We start from the raw sequence: 20,556 nt of genomic DNA, 5'->3' as shown, positions 1-20,556 counted from the left end.
TACCAAATGGTGGTGCTAACAAGGTAACGAGGAACAACTGGAGTTTTACACATGTAAGCTGAAGAAGCTTAGATTGTCCCAGTAACATCCTCCCAGTTTACTTCCACTAGCCGGGAGCATGTAAATAGTGTTTAAACTGCATGTTTTGTGTCAATTATTTTTTCAGACTTTATTTGTTTTATTATTTGCTGGTTATGCTATTCTTTTTCCTGTGGTGTGATAGTTTTAGTTTTAATGTGAAAAAGGTGAGTGTGAAGAACATCTTGAGTAATGACCTGGCTACACTGTTAGTGTGTGGGCCAATGTAAGTTTCCTCTGCTTAGAGATATAAAATGCAATTGTTCCTCACTGCTTGGTTAGCGTCATCATATGGTAGGTTATATACATGCTAAAATGCGTGCGAGCATGCATGCTAACAATGTAACCACTGTGAGCAAGTGTTCTTCATTGGACAACTCATAACGTTTACAAATGTTGGACTTTTTGTGCACATACTACATTGTAAGGCTAGGAGAGAGAATTTAAGATCTCGAAATGCACTTTATGGACGTGAAAATATGGTACATACCCTTTTTTTTAAAATAAAAAGCAAAATCTGTGAATATGCTGTGCGCTAACGGTGAACCGCCAATTGCCAAGGGCACACTATCTGTACATGTAGTACCATAGAAATTATTTTGAAGATTTTATATGAAATTTATCGCATGATGTTGATGTTGAATGATTGTCATGATTGATCTCAATTTGTTACTCTGTCTTTTGTTATAGGGTTTCAGTAAGGCAGTAACTGAGGCCTTTGTCTGTCTCGGTGATTATGGTCTGATCTATCGCTCAGAGGGTCTCATCAATTGGAGTTGTGCTCTGGAGTCTGCCATTTCAGATGTAGAGGTGATAAAATAGATACCTTTTGTGTACAATGGATACCCAATGTTGCTGAAGAAGAAAACATTATTAATAATGCTAACAATTAAATCTGCTCTTCTGGCAGCCAATTATCATGACATGCAATCAAAATTGGAAAAAAAGACCTCATACAGTATGTAACTGATAGCTATCTTTTTGGTAGCTAATGGTTGTCCATTAATATTTTATGTTTCCTGTTGGTGTACAATGGCCCGCAAATCCATCCATTTAAAGACCACAAGGTACCATTGAAAGCATTAGAATCACGTGATGGTTGATGTCGGAGGTGTTTTTCAGTTCACTTTTTCATCTTTTATGAAGAAATATAGCTCAAATCTCTTACCAAGTGTGTGTGTGTTTTATTATTATTTTAGGTTGATTTGAAGGAAATATCTGGGAGAACTATGCTGTCTGTACCTAACTATGGACATGAAGTGGAGTTTGGAACCATGCTCACCTTTGCATACCCGATAGATGGTCACAGTGAGTTTTGATGGCAGACTTGGGAACTACTTTAAAGTATTCAATGGATTACCAATACATTTTCAACTCTTAATTGTTTTGTGGCAATGTCTTGTCAATATGAATGTAACCTGCTGCAAGTACTTAGTTTAATGAGTCTAGTGTGGCAGAAAGTGACTAAACCGTCTTATCAATCCAAGCACTTCTCATTTCAAAACATTGTAGCACAAACTGCTTTACAATGTAGCATTAAAGGTAAATATTAGACACAGACACTCACGCATCCAAATGCGTACAATATACTATTGTTGGGGTTTTGACAAGAATGAAACAAAGCACAGTTATGGTGACCAACAGATATAGTGTACTGTGTAGATGTTGTCTGGAAACACTGAATACAACATAAGACTGGCAGCTCATGTAAACTTTTCAAACAAAAGAAAATCAGGAATAAAGCTGTTGAAATAAGGAAGAAAAATGCAAAATATTAAAAAAAAGTGAAAGCACTTTAAAAAAATAATCTATTTTATAGCGATTCCTCAAACCATACCGAGCCATAACCCATACAAAAATATAAATATAAATAACTGAAATAAGACCTAAGAATGTTAAAAATAGATTAAATAAAATTTTGATTTAATAAAATGGCAAGGTAAAGCATCACATTTTCTTTTTTTAAAGGGAAAATGTTTAGGAATTTTTCCATCTAGTGTTTAAATTGTGCATTGGATCCAAACGAATAGTGCACTCTTTCGGTCCAGTTTTTCAAACACATATTGCAACAACAGTAGCCATCATAAATACAAAAACCTTGAAGATGTCATCTGATACTTTATGTAGAGTGTTCACTTAAGTCCGACTCAGGTCCACTATGATCAAAAGCACATGGACCATAGTGGAAAAAAAAGGACCATAGTGAAAAAAATCTGATCAATTTTGTGTTTTTGTCCTAACTCTGGGGATTATTAAAAGGCAGAAGATAATCTTTTCATGTTTTGTGATTTTCAAACCATTCAGGTGGAGAGATAATGGTCTCAACAACTCGTCCAGAGACAATGCTCGGAGATGTTGCCATCGCAGTTCATCCTGATGATCCTCGATATCAGGCTAGAATCTTTTCATTAAATTATTGATGCAAAAGAGTTTGGATAAAACAGTGAATCAAAAAGATGTAGACTTAGGTGGCGGAACCAAGGAGTAACTGGGGCATGAGCCCCACCCCCCAGGTGCCCCTTTAACCCTTTTATGATGTGTTTGCACACTCATGATTTACTGCACTGTGTGGTGCCTATCTGAGCCCATGTTGCTTATCAGCAGGATAATAAGATGCTGCAACCCATTCCAGGGATATGTATTTAATCTTTGAGCATGTTTGCGTTCTTTGTTGAAAGCACTCCCTGAGCAAACACCCCCCCCCCCCCCCCGCCCACACACACACACACACACACCACACACACACACACACTACTACTTGTTCCAAAGTCTCTTGGTATACAAATGAGGGGATATATTTGAATATGTAGCTAAAACTAGCAGTTGTATTACATGAATGTACCTCTGTGAAGAGTGGAATAATCTCACTTGTTAATGACTCACAGTATTCTGTCAAAATGCCCAAACTGTTTACTATACAGATGTAAATTTCTTAAAAGCTTTCAAGTATATTTTTGTTTAAGAGAAAAATGTGAAAAGACACACCAAAGTGGGAGAAAAAAAATAGATTTCAAGGTCCCATGCCATCAGATTATTTTTTTCTAAACGTTGATGTTCGTTTCTCAGGTTTGCAAAATAATATGGGTTGAAAATACCCAGAAATTCCTTTTTGAAGTTGTCCTAGTTGGTCATTTACACCTGGGAGGCAATGTTATAAATACTGTTAAGTATTGCTGTAAAACACATGTATGCATTTAGATACTGTATTTGCATGGCTTGTACTGGCTGGGTGGCTCACTCCAATCCAGGAAATACACTTCCACACTGTGAGACCTCGATGAAATGGATCAGAACACCACACAGTTTCGGTCATAAAATGTTGAAAAATTTCTCTAAATCTAAATGGAATTTATTCCTCCACTCCTCTGAGTGTGGCAAGGAATGCAAAGTTTAACATTTGCACGAGATACAGCCACGTTGTCAGACAGTTTTATATACAGTGAAGAAAATGAGTATTTGAACACCCTGCTGTATTGCAAGTTCTCCCACTTAGAAATCATGGAGGTGTCTGAAATTTTCATCGTTGGTGCATGTCCACTGTGAGAGGGATAACCTAAAAGGAAAAATCCAGAAATCACAATGTATGATTTTTTTCACGATTTCTTTGTGTGATACAGCAGCAAATAAGAATTTGAACACCTGAGAAAACCAATGCTAATCTTTGGTACAATAGCCTTTGCTTACAATTACAGAGGTAAAATGTTTCCTGTAGATGTTCATGAGCTTTGCACGCAATGCAGGAGGGATTATGGCCCACTCCTCCACACAGATCTTCTCAGGTTATTGTGCTGTCACTGAGAAACAAGGAGTTTCAGTTCCCCTCCAAAGATTTTCTATTGGGTTTAGGTCTGGAGGCTGGCTAGGCCATGCCAGAACCTTGATATGCTTCTTACGTAGCCACTCCTTGGTTTTCCTGGCTGTGTGCTTCGGAAAGACACAGCCACGACCTATCTTCAATGCTCTGACTGAGGGAAAGAGGTTGTTCCCCAAAATTTCACAATACATGGCCGCAGTCATCCTTTCCTTAATAGAGTGCAGTCGTCCTGTCCCATGTGCAGAAAAACACCCCCAAAGCATGATGCTACCACCCCCATGCTTCACAGTAAGGATGGTGTTCTTGGGATGGAACTCATCATTCGTTTTCCTCCAAACATGGTGAGTGGAATTATGACCAAAAAGTTCCATTTTGGTCTCATCTGACCACAAACCTTTCTCTCATGACTCCTCTCTATCATCCAAATGGTCATTGGCAAACTTAAAACGGGCCTTGACATGTGCTGGTTTAAGCAGGGGAACCTTCTGTGCCATGCATGATTTCAAACCATGACATCTTAGTGTATTACCAACAGCCACATTGGAAGCAGTGGTCCCAGCTCCAAGTCCTGTCGTGTAGTCCTGGGCTGATTCTTCACCTTTCCAAGGATCATTGAGACCCCACAAGGTGATATCGGTGTTCCTCCACTCTAATTGAGATTGACCGTCATGTTTAGCCTCTTCCATTTTGAATGATTGCACCAAATGTGGACCTTTTATCTCCAAGCTGCTTGGCAATTTGTCTGTAGCCCTTGCCAGCCGTCTGGAGTTGGACAATTTTGTCTCTGGTCTCTTTGGACAGCTCTTTGGTCTTGGCTATGTTACAAATTTGAGTCTTACTGATTGTATGGGATGGACAGATGTCTTTATGCAGCTAACAACCTTACACAGGTGCATCTGATTCAAAATAATACATGGAGTGGAGGTGGACTTTTAAAGGCGGACTAACAGGTCTTTGAGGGTCAGAATTCTAGCTGATAGATAGGTGTTCAAGTACGTATTTGCAGCTGTATCACACAAATAGATTGTTAAAAAAATCATACATTGTGATTTCTGGATTTTTCTTTGTAAATTATCTCTCTCACGATGGACATGCACCTACAATGAAAATTTCAGACCCCTCCATGATTTCCAAGTGGGAGAACTTGCAATATACCAGGGTGTTCAAATACTTATTTTCTTCGCTGGAAGATGAGTGAGCAGGCAAACACCACATGGTCTTTTGCATTCAATCGCCATTCTGCAGAAATGTAAAACTTTAAAAAAACTGATAATTTGTGATCTATTTCATTCATAAAACAGGTGAAAAAAAGATTCTGATGACATAAGGTGTTAAAATGTAATTTGATGTACACCGTACCATGTTTTTATTCCAGGGTTTTCATGGAAAGCAATGCCGCCATCCCTTTGATGACAGACTGCTCCCCATTCTCACTGATAACATTGTGGACATGGAACTCGGCACAGGTCAACTGTCATCTTTAGTAGTCCGACACTCATAGCAGCGACACCGTAGTGTCCATAAGATTGTTTCTTATTCGTATGCACGGGAAAGACTTGATATTTTTTTACTTCGTTACGTAACTATCTTTATACCTTTAGGTGCAGTGAAGGTAACTCCTGCTCATGATCACACGGACTTTTTGTTGTCACAGAGACACAGTCTCCCACATCTCACTGTGATTGGTGGAGATGGGAAGATGACACCACTGTGTGGAGAATGGCTGGAGGTACAGGAACTTCACAGACATTACTGTAGTACAGTATTTGCTTCAAAAAAGATTTATGGGAATGTATTTGGAGATGATTTATTCTGTTACACTTAAAAATATGAACCCTCATATTACGCTGAAAAATATGAAACCTAGACAATGATGAAAACTTCTTCATAAAATGTCTTCTTGGATTTTCAGGGGGTAAAGCGTTTTGATGCCAGACAGCTCATAGTGAATGCTTTGGTTGAGAAAAAGTTGTTCAGAGGAAAGAAGGAGCATGCCATGACCTTACCTATTTGCAGGTAAACAAATGCCATAAGCTGCCTGGCCACATAATTATGGACACTTTATTCACTCAAAAATTACCAATATAATGGTTATATCAAAAACTGTCATCTTAATGACCAGTTTATTAATGACTGTGTCAGAGAACTATTAATTGAACGATATGCCTTTATAGTAAGTTTCTTTCAGCTTGTCCCGCTACGGGTCGCCACAGCGTAACATCTCAAATGAACGCTGATATTTGTTTTGCACAGTTCTACTTTTAATATTTGTTCAGCTAAATTGAGCTTTGACAGGTGCAGCTGTTCCCAGCAAATGCAATGTGTTTTGTGAGGAGATAAGTTGCTGACCATATTTAAGAGTTAATGTCTCTCCTTTGATTTCAAGATTGTGTGTTTCAATGGATGGGAAAACATCTGAAGACCGTTTTGACAGTTTTAGTAGGCAAGAGACAAAATGCCATAACAGCAATCCCAGACCTCTATAGATCACAGCACACAAATAGAGTATCTATCGGTAATCAAGTCTTGTTTCTCCGCTGTACCATTGATCATAACCGAAGGTATTAGAATAAACATATGTCCGTGAAATGTGGAGGATAAATTACTGCTATCCTTTCCCCTCGATGGGTTGTATTATCTTGTAGCTCACCCCAATATAACCCCTTTCTGTGGTTTATGCCAAAGTTAGTTGAAAAAAATACCAAATGCACAAGACGTTCTTGTAAATCATTGTTATTTAAAAACGTATCTTGCAGCAGATGAGTTTTATTTCTGTGCACGTGAGATGGTGACCTACCATGGATTTCTGGAAAAATTGACGCTGGAACCTAAATTTCCTCAAAAGAGCCTGCAATAGATCTTTTGTTTAACATGGTATGACTATAATATATAGTTTGTGAAACACTGACTGATTTACGTACTGGTTTGTATTCCATGCATGTATGTTCATTGTTTATAAGCGAAAAAAACCAGGAAGCCACAAATAGACTTTGACCTATGTGTTGGGCTTGTATTATGCAACCAGTGGAAAGAACCTCCTTTATACTCCATTTCTTTTCTAATTTGCATCCTTGTAAAAATAATTTAAACTTCTTTTCCTTTCGGCTTGTCCCATGAGGGTTCGCCACAGCGTGTCATCTTTTTCCATCTAAGCCTGTCTCGTACATCTTCTTCTCTAACACCCACTGTCCTCACGTCCTCCCTCACAACATCCATCAACCTTTTCTTTGGTCTTCCTCTCGCTCTTTTGGCTGGCAGTTCTATCCTCAGCACCTTTCTACCAATATACTCACTCTCTCGCCTCTAAACATGACCAAACCATCGAAGATGCTCTCTCTCACCTTGTCTCCAAAACATTCAACCTTGGCTGTCCCTCTCATGAGCTCATTTCTTATCCAACCTGTTCACTCCAAGTGAGACCCTCAGCATCTTCATTTCTGCTACCTCCAGTTCTTCTTCCTGTTGTTTCTTCAGTGCCACCGTCTCTAATCCGTACATCATGGCCGGCCTCACTACTGTTTTATAAACTTTGCCCTTCGTCCATGCAGAGACTCTTCTGTTGCATAGAACACCAGACACCTTCCGCCAACTGTTCCACCTCACTTGGACCCGTTTCTTCACTTCTTTACTACACTCTCTATTGCTCTGTATTGTTGACCCCAAGTATTTGAAGTCATCCACCCTCGCTATCTCTTCTCCCTGGAGCTTCACTCCTCCTCCTCCGCCCCTCACATTCATGCACATATATTCTGTTTTACTTCGGCTCATCTCCATTCCTCTCCTTTCCAGTGCGTGGCTCCATCTTTCTAATTGTTCCTCTCCTTAAATTCTTCTCTTACGCCTACAGCACACCTCACCATTGTTTTACTGCCATCATACATGTCTTGGACTATTCTAACATATTTCTCCGCCACACCAGACTTGCGCATGCAGTACCACAGTTGTTCTCTTGGTACTCTGTCATAGGCTTTTTCTAGGTCTAGAAAGACCCAATGTAGCTCCTTCTGACCTTCTCTGTACTTTTCCACGAGCATCCTCAAGGCAAATAATGCACCAGTGGTACTCTTTCGAGGCATGAAACCATACTGTGGCTCGCACCACCACCACTCTTTCCCATAACTTCATTCTGTGGCTCATCACCTTTATTCCTCTGTAGTCTCCACAGTTCTGAACATCGCCTTTGTTCTGAAAAATGCAATGAATAAATACATTAATTTAAAAAAAAAACACCAGTGGGAAGCTGCATTGATAGGGTATAATGCGGTATCTGCAGCAACATGACAAGGACCTATGAACCAAAAAAAAAAAAAAGCCATTTACCCGTACTTGGCGGTTTTTTACTTTTCTCGGTTGGGTCTGGTACCAATTAACCACGAAAAACGAGGGGTTACTGTTCTGTAATATTGACCTACAATGCATCATAGTGAGACTTGTTTCTCACGTTTTGACCTCTAAAAGTTTAAACCTAAAAATGATACATTAAAAGTTTCCTTTGCAGATACAGTGAAGAAAATAAGTATTTGGACACCCTGATATATTGCAAGTTCTTCTACTTGGAAATCACGGAGGGGTCTGAAATTTTCATCGTAGGCGCATGTCCACCATGAGAGAGATGATCTAAAAAGAAAAATCCAGAAATCACAATGCAAGATTTTTTTTTAACAATTTATTTGTGTGATACAGCTTCAAATAAGTGTTTGAACACCTGTCTATCACTTAGATTCTGCCCCTCAAAGACCTGTTAGTGCGCCTTTAAAACTCCACCTCCACTCCATGTATTATTCTGAATAAGATGTACCTGTGTGAGGTCGTTAGCTACATAAAGACACTGAACATCGCCTTTGTTCTTAAAAATGGGGACTAGCACACATTTCCGCGATTCTTCTGGCATCTTCTCTCCTGCTAGTATTCTATTGAATAAGTTGGTCAAAAACTCCACATCCACCTCTTCAAATTTCTTCCATATCTCCACTGGTATGTCATCGGGACCAACTGTCTTTCCATTTTTCATTCTGTTCAGTGCCTTTTTAACTTCCCCCTTACTAATCATTGCTACTTCCTGGTCATTCACTTTTGAGTCTTTAGCTCTACCTTCTCTCCCATTCTCTTCATTCATTAACTTCTCAAAGTACTTTCCATCTACTTAGCACACTACTGGCACCAGTCAACATATTTCCAACGTATCCTTAATCACCTTTACTTGCTGCACATCCGTCCAATCATCTCTATCCCTCAGTCTGGCCAACCTGTAGAGATCCTTTTCTCCCTCTTTCGTATCCAACCTGGTGTATATGTCGTCATATGCCTCTTGTTTAGCCTTCGCCGACTCTACCTTTGCCCTATGTCGGATCTCAATGTATTCCTTCGACCTCTCCTCAGTCCTCTCCATGTCCCACTTCTTCGCTAATATCTTTCCTTGGATGATTTCCTGTATTTTGGGGTTCCACCACCAAGTCTCCTCCCCTTTCCTACCGGAAGGCACCCCAAGTACTCTCCTGCCTGCCTCTCTCAGTATCTTGGCAGTCCTATTCCAATAAAATACATAAATAAAATGTAAAAATAACTTCAACCCTGTCTCTAAACTTCTAGCCTTACTGCCTTTCCACTTGCTCTGTTAGATCCACAATATATCAAGCTTTCTCCTAATCATGTCAACTGACTCCCGAGCATTTTCCTGTCATAGTCCCAGCATTCAAAAATCCCCACACTCAGTTATAGGCTCGGTGCTTTCCTTTTCTCTTTATGCCAAAGAATCCACTTTCCTCTTCTTCTACGTCTTTGACGCACAGTAGCTGAATTTCAACCGACGCCCTGCAGGTTAACGTTGTCAACCCGGTCCACGACAGATTTGGTATAGGATTCTTTAGACACTCACTCTTATTTGTTTGACAAAGTTTTAAAGTGGATGCCCTACAGGTTGCACTGGCTTGTGCCCCCATAGAGCTGCATTTTACACAAAGCACACACTTAAATGAAATAAGGTTGTGTTTTATGTTATTCAAATTGTTGCTCTCCATGTCCATCAGCCGCTCAGGCGATATCATTGAGCCTCTTCTAAAGAAGCAGTGGTTTGTTCGCTGCCACGGAATGGCTCAAAAAGCTATACAGGTAACTAGTTTTGATGATATAATATTTTCGCTTGGTAGTGGTGGTAGTTGAGAGCTGACATTTTCAGTGTGGCAAACACTTTCATTGTCAGGCTGTTGAGCAGGGTCAGCTGGAACTCATCCCTCACTTTTACACCAAAACATGGAAGAACTGGCTGTCCAACATCAGGTAGGCTTACCATGACCGTTGTCTGATACTGAAAAAATATATATATAATTTAACTTTTGTTTGAATCTGAACAGTTGTGTGTCATCTATTGTTCCATGATCTGTATGAAATAACACAATTCTCTTGATGAATGGATCCTTGTTTCATTACATGGGTGTGAACAATGCAGCTTTGTTTGCTTTACAGTGATTGGTGCATTTCCAGGCAGCTGTGGTGGGGGCATCAGATCCCTGCTTACAGAGTGGAGTTTCCTCTTTCTACTGACAAAAAAGAGGTTGGGGTTTGTTATCACAATGCGTGTCTTACTCTGTCTAGCTATACTGCATCTAAATGAGTAATATTTTATTCTCAGTAGCTCATTTTTAACTTCAAGTAAATTTGTCAGATATGTTATTTTTGGCATGCCAACATACCTGAAATAGCATTACTCTCAGACCTGTAGTGCTCTAATAGACTAAAGAGTTAAAAATAAATTAAACGTAAATAAACTAGTCTGTCTAAAATATGTCCATTGTACCTTATACTATAGAGAATATAACCAATATAGTCAATCTGGCTAATTTAACAAGAGCTGGAATTAGTGGGTAATGTCCACAGTGCTGTAAGCCAAGGCAAATACTGTGCTTGAAGTGCTGAATTTCTGGTCTAGAGTTAATGTTGGTGTCAGGGAGCAGTAATAATAATGGGGGCAAAGCAGAGAGGGAGTTGAGCATCCTGACTGCCTGGTGGAAGAAACTGTCTTTGAGCCTGCTGGTTTTAGCAGTAATTTGAAAAGACAGTGGGATGGGTGAGTGGGGTCACCAGCGATCCTGATGGCCTTGCGGGTGTCCAAGAGCTTCTCAGTTCCTCTCACACTGTGTTGCAGAATCTTGTGGAGGTGGTGCAGGCGGCATACCACACGTGCATACTGACGCACGGATGCTCTTGATTGTCCCTCTGTAAAAGGAGATAATGATTGTGGATAAGGCTTTCAGTTGTTTCAGTTTCTGCAGGAAGCAGAGGCACTGTTGAGCCTTTTTATCCAGTACTCTGGTGTTAGTAGTCCAGGACAGTTCTTCGGAGATGTGTACACCCAGGAATTTGGTGCTGCTCACCCGCTCGACTGTAGCACCATTGATGGTTAGCGGGGGGTGCTGGATGTGCTCTCTCCTGAAGTCCACTATAATCTCCTTCGTCTTCTCCACTTTCAAGTGGAGATTGCTGTCCTTGCAGCACATTGACAGGCGCCTCGCCTCACTTCTGTATCTTGTCTCATCATGATTCTTGATGAGGCCCAACACAGTCTTGTTGTCTGCAATTTTGATGACGAGGTTAGAGCTGGATATGGGTGCACAGTCGTGGGTCAGCACAGTGAAGAGTAGGGGGCTCAGCACACGTCTTTGTGGGGCCTCTGTGTTCAGCATGATGGTGTTGGATGTGTTGCTGCCAAACTGAACTATCTGGGGTCTCCCCGTCAGGAAGTTCAACACAGTTGTACAGGGAGCTGTTATGTTCCAGCCAGTCTAGTTTGAGGATGAACAGCATTAAATGTGCAGGATAGGTTATTGCTATTCTTTCCCCTCAATGGGTTATATTATTTTGTAGCTGACCACAACGTAACCCCTTTCTGCGGTTTAAGCCAAGGCTGGTTAAAAAAATACCAAACCTACAAGACGTTCTTGTGTAAATCATTGTTATTTAAAAACGTATCTTGCAGCAGATGAGTTTTATATCTCTGCATATGAGATGGTGACCTACCATGCATTTCTGGAAAAACTGACACTGGAACCTAAATTACCTCACAGGATCTTGTGATACCTTTTATGTTAAACAAGGTATAACTATAATATATAGTTTGTGAAACACTGACTGATTTACATACTGGTTTATATGACATGCATGTATGTCCATTGTTTGTGAGGGGAAAAACGGAGTCGCAGATGCCGACGTGGAAGCCACAAATGGCCTTTGTATTTTGGCTTGTATTAAGCAACCAGTGGAAAGAACCTCCTTTTTACACAAAGCACACTTCTTTTTGCCTTGTCCCATTAGGGGTCGCCGCAGCGTGTCATCTTTTTCCATTTAACCATATCTCTTGCATCTTCCTCTAACAGCAACAGCCCTCATGTCTTCCCTCACAACATCCATCAACATTGTCTTTGGTCTTCCTCTTGCTCTTTTGCCTGGCAGCTCCATCCTCAATACCCTTTTTCCCAATCGCAGGGCACATCGAGACAAACAACCATTTGCATTCACTGTCGCACTTAAAGGCAATTTAGAGTTTCTAATTAATGCATGTTTTTGGTATGTGGGAGGAAACTGGAATGCCCAGAGAAATGTCAGTCAGAGCTTAACATTATTATTATTTCTTATTGAGGCAGAATATTCGTTACAGGCTCCTATATCAGATGTACTGCAATTATTTTGTGCAAGTGATCATTAACTTGTATTTGGTTTCTGTGTGTACAATACATACGGTACTCTAGTAGAAAAATGGCTTAGAAATTGGTCATCGACTGACTACTACTAAGGTCACAGTCAATGGTGGAAATATTGTTTGTCTTTTTAGGACCTATGGGTCTGGGGAAGTAATGAGGATGAGGCCTGTCAGAGAGCTTCTGTCAAATATGGAGTGAAACCACAGGACATCATTTTGACTCAGGGTACATTTACCTCTTTAATCCACATAATATGAAATATTTTCTATTTTCATTTTGAAACATTGCGTAGGTGACAAAGAAATAAATAATTAGAACATTGCCTACAATGTAAGCTTGTTACACTATTTTTAGGTCCACGGAAACCCATCTAATGTTTTTAATCGCGTAAAAATAAAAATGTTGACTGAGTCATCATGTCAACGTGACCATATCTTACCCAATAACTTAAATGCTGGTCAATGTGTCATGTTTCTCTCATGTCATGCTATTTAAGCCAGGGGTCTCAAACTCATTTTAGCTTGGGGCCACCGGAAGCAGAGTCAGGCTGAGGCTGGGCCGTAGCCTCGGCACACATGCACACACATGGACATATACACAATTTAAATGAGAAATTTAAAAAAAAAATCCAATCTTCTCAAATGTCATTTTTACATTTTAACACAAAATAATATTAACAAAGATGCTGATGTAAACAAGTTGTGTGCAAAACTGCTTATAAAACACTCATTGCAACGCTGCTGTACCTTTCACTGATTGAAAATTTTTTCTCTGTTTATATCAAGCTCAGTTGACGTCTCGCCCCCAAGAGCCATATACCCCATTGTGATTGGTTGGTTCTTCACCTCCGCACACAACACTGTAAAAGTGCCATTCATAAAAAAACTTGAGGTGTGCAGGAACATTAAACTTTCATATTAAAATGGAGGTTGCAAGCTATCATCTCACAGGCTGCCAGTTTGAGACCCCTGATTTAAGATGTAGACAGAGTTACTGTATTGACAACCACATCCAAAATGCGTACGTCACAAATGTGATGCAAGACAGATCAGGATTTACTATTCCAAAGTGGAGCATGGCAGAAATGCCACTGATGATCTGAATACTGCTACTGCGCTCTCACAGCACATATAAACGATCACATTCATAAAAAGATCAGCAGACATTTTTCCTGTCTCACTTGAAAATGTAACTATTTGGGGTAGTTGGTGGAAAATTTTATGGTTATTATCTCAGAGTATAATATTGCATTGAAGCTATTCTTGTGGTTCATTTTTTTTTTTACATTTTAATTCTTAACTATACTCATAACTACTCCCATCCACTATTCTTTTCTACTGGACAACTTATCTTCACTGGGGTCACTGGTGTGCTGGAGCCTACCCCACCTGATTTTGGACAAGAGGTGGGGTATACCCTGGACTCATCGCCAGTCAATCGCAGGGCATATATAGATAAACACTCATATTTGGCTGGAAATGGGAAAATTACAAATTTCCACATTGTGGGACCTACAAAGATCTCATTACTCAAATTCACACCTAAGAAGAATTTAGATGTTGTTTTTTAATGTGAGAGGAAACGGAAGCAAGCACAGGGAGATTTCTGTTTAATGCACATGACAAACATGATTTATTGAGAAACTGAAAATACAATTTAATATAACAAAATTTTATTTGATCAAGTGTTTTTATTTGTTTTGGTGTATTGTTTATGTCCGTGCTGCATGGGGCAGACTCTGATGTTCTGGACACCTGGTTCTCCTCTGCGCTGTTTCCTTTCGCCATGTTGGGCTGGCCTCAACAGGTGCTGCATGACCTCCAGCATCATATAATCAGCAATAACATCCTCAGTGTTTTAGATTATAACCGTTCAACTTCTACAGACTAGAGATTTTCAGCGTTTCTACCCAAATTCCATGCTGGAGACAGGCAGTGACCTTATCTTTTTTTGGGTGGCAAGGATGGTAATGCTGGGCACAGAGCTGACAGGCCAGCTGCCTTTTAAACAGGTACTTGGACAATGAGTGGCTCAAATTTGAAATGGTGTATTCAGGTTTTCACATTTCTGCTTCTTCAATCTAAGGTTCTGCTTCACTCACTGGTGAGAGATAAACATGGTAGGAAAATGAGTAAGTCCTTGGGAAATGTCATCGACCCCTTGGATGTTATACATGGGGTCTCCTTGGAGGTTTGTAACAAAATTTCTTCCATCATACTCTTGCAGTCTTTCAGTGTTTTTTCCGTCATTCTTTAGAAATGAGAACAGTTCAAATACATATCTGATTATATGAAAGACCGATATTGTCTTATGACTTTACTACTTTAATTTCCATTTCTTATCTTCCCCGAGATTAATGGAAGTTATCTATTTCTAAACATCTGGATGTTGAAATTCTATCTTAAGTCAAACCAATATGTGTAAGAAGAAGGCAATAATGTGTGATTCATCCCCAAAAATATGATTATTCGCAAATAAATAGTAGGAGTTCATCTATTTTAAACAATTAACTTCTTTTTAGCTTGACGATATTTCTTTTATGAAAGAAATCCATTTACGCCAGCTTACATGATGGTGAAATAAATGTTGCATGAAGAGAATTCCAAGATTCGGTTCCATTTAATGTTTTGGTAACGCAGATCAAGAAACCAATAAATGGCAGTTGCAAGATTGTCAGAACTTTTGTTTAAAATTAAATACCTAATCATGGTGAAGTAACAAAAAGACTCACTGAAATGAATGGATTCTTGTGGGATTCCACAGTTAAGAGGAGCTAAAGCTCTTATATTTGTCAATGATTTTCAGTAATTTATATAAATCAACTTATTGAAAGTCCACTTCTTTTCCCATTGCTATACTACTGTATCCAAATGCCTTGGAATACCCCTCTGATGAATGAATTCATCAATCAGAGGAAATGTGTATTAGTTACTTGAATCCATGATTTCAATATTTCACATCCAATATCTAATAACAAAAGGATTTTTTTTAATTGACACACAAGAACAAAATTGTTGGGAGATTTCTGTGAAAGAATGAGCCCAAAATCCCATTAAGCATCTGTGGAATATGCTCATTGATTTTATTACATTTGTCAGTTTCAGTCATTACAATGACCATATACAGGACTGTATGTATTTTTCTTTCTTTAACAGAAGTGTAAAAAATATTTTGTCATTTTCCAAGTCCCATCTGTAGAAATATGACATGTATTAGTAGTAGAAAAAAGTTCCACTTCTATAGTTCTTGTTTTTTCCTCTCAGAGGCTTCAGCAGAAAGTTAAAGATGGGAACCTTGACCCCAGGGAGCAGGCCATTGCCATGGAAGCTCAGGTCTGGTTCCCTCATTGTTATTCATGATTACATTCTGACTGAATGACTGTGCGAATTACCTCATATTCTATCTAGCTTTCTAACCAATTATTTTGTTTGCTTCCCTCAGAGGAAAGACTTCCCTAAGGGGATCCCTCAGTGTGGAACAGACGCTCTGAGATTTGCCCTTTGCTCTCACAAAATGATGGGTGAGTGATTGTTGTCCCTCACTTTATTCATTGTAATTCCTCAAAGGAAATTGTTTGCTCCGCATTTTATTTTTGTTGCATACCACACACACACACACAGAGAGAGAGAGAGAGAGAGGAGAGAGAGAGAGGAGAGAGAGAGAGAGAGAGAGAGAGAGAGAGAGAGAGAGAGAGAGAGAGAGAGAGCATAAACAAGCAGTGTTCTATGAGTTTGGTGGGTGAGGACGGATGTTTTATCTGCCTGCGCAGGAGTCCAGACGAAAAGCTAATGGTCTCCTAAAGTTAACACTTTATTCTTGGCTGCAGTGTTTATTTTGTAATCTATAATAGAAAATAAAACAAAAAATTTCATTTTATTTTTTCATGATGACTACAAGATTTCCTCTTGTTTAAACAATCTGATTCTTTCAGTAATGTAACTATTTTTGAAGCATGAAAAGCCAAGTTTTAATAAACTACTTTCTCCATTTCTGCACATAGAGAAAAACTGTCAGAAAGAGCCTCCGTAGTTGTCGTGATGTGGAATTTTTAAGATACAACAGCAAAAGAGGATGCTTTATAGTTCTCTAAGTAATGTTCTTGTCTTTTTTTCTTGCCTCTATTTTAGGAGAAGACATCAGTCTATCAATCTCACAGGTTTTGAACTGCAGACATTTCTGCAATAAAATGTGGCAGACGCTGAGATTCACTCTTGGAGTGCTGGGTGACAACACTACACCAGTGGGGACCCTGGAGGAGGTACAACAATGCAGCTTTTGCAAATGTCAAGCCACAGAAAGGATGGCTCTCTTTTAGACATTATTACTACTCGATTTTATATTACAGTTTAAATGCCATTTGTTGTGTTACCAATACCATAATGACCATATATAATCTTCTCTTTTTGAAAATATAAAGGCTTAATATGATAGTTCCTCTTTTCTCACACAGTATACATTTGATATACACGGTATATACTTGCTCCTGTGTGAAGTGCTTCTGAGGCAGTCACGTGTCTATGTTGAAAGCAAATAATTGAGTGTAATATATCACTTGTTATCTGTGATCTATTAAGAGCTGTGAGGGTGAGGTTTGGGGCTTGGCATGTCACTGGATTTTGAAGTGCAAAAAAATTAATACATTGTGCCCTTGCCCATCCGGGGTTCACCATTCGAGCCCCACATATTCCCGATTTATTTATTTATTTATTTATTTTTTATTTGCCGAATTTTCATGATTGCAAATGTTTTAAATTCTCTTCTAAATAGATGAAGCGCCACATTAGACACGGCGCTTTACAATGTAGTATACCTTATGTGCACACTGAGGTCCAACATTTGCAAATGTTGTGACATATCCAACAAAGTACACTTAAACACACTGGTGACACTGTTAGCATGCATGCCATAAGTGTTTTAGCACGTCTGTAAGCAGCATATGATGGCGCTCACAAGGTGTCACAGCAAAACTAAAATTATCACACTGTAGCAAACAGAATAGCATAACTAACAAATAATGAAACAAAAAAAAAATGACTCACGAAATAATTGACACAAAACATACACTTTATCCACAATGTATATGTAAGCTTCTTCTAGTTACAAATGCAATTCTTCCTATACTGCATCCATTATTCGCCTAGGTGTAAGGAACTTAACCCCCTCAAATAACTGGGGAACCCTGTCTTGAATTTTCCCAATATTTTGTCAACTAGTTCCACACAAATTGCGTGTTCATTGTAATAGACAGTGGGCGTGTTGCATGTGACTAAGATTGCAAATACCGGGCACTAATTTGTGGGTTCTCTGAATCTAACAAATACCTGCACAGTTAGGAGTGGGTGTAAAAGTGATGGACACCAGCATTTTTAAAAGGGGGTTTTATCCTTTTATTTTCTTTTATATCCTGTGGTTTTCATCTTTAAAAATTTGGGAGAGCACCACAAGCACATAAGGAAGTTTGAAGTGATGTAATTGGAAATGTTATTGGTAGAGGACAACAAACATGTTACTGTATTGAATTACAGAAAATGAATTGCTCACAGGCAGCACAGTGGTGCAGCTGTATAGCCCCCCACCTGTTGAATCACAAAGTCACTGTGACTAACCAAAAATTTGGGAAAGGTGACTTCCATTTCACAGGCCACAACCAAACCTGATTCCTACTATACTTGTTGAATCAGACACTGGTCAAAAATGAAATCCATGGGAGAGTTCCAAGGAGAAAACCCCTGCTGTCAGCAAAGAATACAAAGACTCGTCTCACATTTGCCAAACACATTTTGATGATCCTCAAGACTTTTGGAGAAACATTCTGTGGACTCACGGGTCTAAAAGCTGTTGGAACGTGTGCTGCAGGTTACATTTAGCATAAAAATGGCACAGCATTTGATAAAAACAACACTATTACAACAATTAAGCATGGTGATGGCAGTGTGATGGTTGGGGGCTGCTTTGCTTTCTCAGGACCAGGAAAACTTGCTGTTATTGATGGAACAATGAATTCTGGTGTGTACCAAAAAATCTGTCCGGCCATCACTTCGTTTCCTCAAACTCAAGTGCTCTTGGATCACGCAGCAATATACCAGAAAGTCCACTTCTGAATGGCTCCCAAAAAAAAAATTAAGTTTTGGAGCGACCAAATCAAACTCCAGATTTATTTCAATTGAGATGCTGCGGTGTGACCTTAAATGGGCAGTGCATGCGAGAAAACCCTCCAATATGGCGGTATTGGAGCAATTCTGCAAAGAAGACTGACAAAATTCCTCCAAAGTGATGTGAAAGACTCATCACCAATTATTGCAAACATTTGATTTTGGTTATTGTTTGAAAGACTCATCACCAATTATTGCAAACATTTGATTTCGGTTATTGTTGCCAAACGTGGCACAACCGGTTATCAGGTTCAGGAGGGAATTGATTTTTACAGAGGGTCAGAAAGGTTTTACAATTTTTTTGTGATATAATAAATTGAATTGTCATTTGAAAATTGCATTTTGTACAAACTTTGGTTGTCTCTGAGTGATATTAAAATTGGTTGGATGATTTGAAACCTTTGTGTGTGATAGATAAGCAAAAAAAAAAAAATCAGGAAGGGAGCGAGTACTTTTTCATGGCACTAAGTTTGCACCTCCATCCATCCATCCATTATTTACCACTTTTCCGGGTCAGGTCGGGGATGGGAAGTAGCTTTAGCGGGCATACCCAGACTTCCCTTTCCCCAGCCAGTTCTTCCAGGTCTTCCGGAGGGATCCCGAGGCATTCCCAAGCCAGCCGAGAGACATAGTCTCTCCAGCGTGTCCTGGGTCGTCATTGGGATCTCTTTCCGGTGGGACATGCCTGGAAGACCTCACCAGGGAGGTGTCCGGGAGGCATCTGAATCAGATGCACCACCCACCTCATCTGGCTCCTCTCAATGTGGAGGAGTAGCGGTTCGACACCGGGCCCCTCCCGGATGACCGAGCTTCTCACCATGTCTCTAAGGGAGAGCCCGGACACCCCAGCAGAGGAAACTCATTTCAGCCATTTGTATCCGGGATCCTGTTCTTTCGGTCACGACCCATAGTTCATGCCCATAGGTAAGGGTATGAATGGAGATCGGCTGGCAAATTGAGAGCTTTGCCTTTCGACTTAGCTCCCTCTTTACCACAACGGACCAATACAAAGTCTGCATCACTGCAGATGCTGCACCAATCCGTCTGTCGATCTCCCGCTCCATTCTTCCCTCACTCGTGAACAAGACCCCAAGATAATTGAACTCCTCCACTTGGGGAAGGATCTCATCCCCGACATGAAGAGGTCATGCCACCCTTTTCCGACTAAGGACCATAGTCTCGAATTTGGAAGTGCTGATTCTCTTCACACTCGGCTGCAAATCGCTCCAGTTAGAGCTGGATATCACGGCTTGATGAAGCCAACAGAACCACATCATCTGCAAAGAGTAGAGACACCCTCTACGCCTCGGCTGCGCCTAGAAATTCTGTCCATAAAAGTTATGGACAAAATCGGTGACAAAGTGCAGCCTTGCCGGAATCCAACTCTCACCGGAAACGATTCCGATGTATTGCCGGCAAAGCGGACCAAACTCCGACAGCGGTCATACTGGGACCGAACAGCTGATATCAGTGCGTTCGGTACCACATACTCCCAAAGAACCCCCCCACAGGATTCCCAGAGGGACATGGTCGAATGCCCTCTCCAAGTCCACAAAACGCATGTAGACTGGTTGGCCGAACTCCCATGCAGCCTCGAGGATCCTGTCGAGGGTGTTGAGCTGATCCACTGTTCCGTGACCAAGATGATAACCACATTGGTCCTCCTGAATCCGAGACCTGACTTCCCGATTGACCCTCCTCTCCAATACCCCTGAGTTGACCTTACCAGGGAGGCTGAGTGTGATCCCACTCTCGATGGAACACAACCTCCGGTCACCATTCTTGAAAAAGGGGACCACCACCCCAGGCTGTCAATCCA

The 20,556-nt window shown here is 40.2% G+C and overlaps 1 protein-coding gene across 4 annotated transcripts in view; it reads left to right on the top strand.

Annotated features, from left to right (window-relative positions):
• vars2 (valyl-tRNA synthetase 2, mitochondrial) overlaps window positions 1-20,556 on the top strand; it is a 45,727-nt gene that overhangs the window by 6,326 nt on the left and 18,845 nt on the right. For all 4 annotated transcript variants that reach the window (XR_009797168.1, XM_061835159.1, XM_061835235.1 and 1 more), the window contains exons 8-23: window positions 769-888; window positions 1,278-1,386; window positions 2,383-2,471; window positions 5,268-5,358; window positions 5,494-5,621; window positions 5,805-5,908; window positions 9,919-10,000; window positions 10,092-10,168; window positions 10,355-10,442; window positions 12,717-12,810; window positions 14,321-14,391; window positions 14,471-14,596; window positions 14,671-14,775; window positions 15,849-15,917; window positions 16,027-16,105; window positions 16,713-16,843. Coding sequence is in view for 3 of the 4 variants with exons in the window: in XM_061835159.1 (XP_061691143.1) it covers window positions 769-888; window positions 1,278-1,386; window positions 2,383-2,471; window positions 5,268-5,358; window positions 5,494-5,621; window positions 5,805-5,908; window positions 9,919-10,000; window positions 10,092-10,168; window positions 10,355-10,442; window positions 12,717-12,810; window positions 14,321-14,391; window positions 14,471-14,596; window positions 14,671-14,775; window positions 15,849-15,917; window positions 16,027-16,105; window positions 16,713-16,843 (1,563 nt within the window). In the remaining variant the exon portion in view is untranslated. The remainder of the gene's footprint in view (window positions 1-768; window positions 889-1,277; window positions 1,387-2,382; window positions 2,472-5,267; window positions 5,359-5,493; window positions 5,622-5,804; window positions 5,909-9,918; window positions 10,001-10,091; window positions 10,169-10,354; window positions 10,443-12,716; window positions 12,811-14,320; window positions 14,392-14,470; window positions 14,597-14,670; window positions 14,776-15,848; window positions 15,918-16,026; window positions 16,106-16,712; window positions 16,844-20,556) is intronic.

This window comes from Syngnathoides biaculeatus, chromosome 1 (genome assembly GCF_019802595.1).
Source record: "Syngnathoides biaculeatus isolate LvHL_M chromosome 1, ASM1980259v1, whole genome shotgun sequence".
Taxonomy (NCBI): Eukaryota; Metazoa; Chordata; class Actinopteri; order Syngnathiformes; family Syngnathidae; genus Syngnathoides; species Syngnathoides biaculeatus.
Note: the sequence above shows the minus strand (reverse complement) of the source record. Positions and strands in the feature narration are given on the sequence as shown.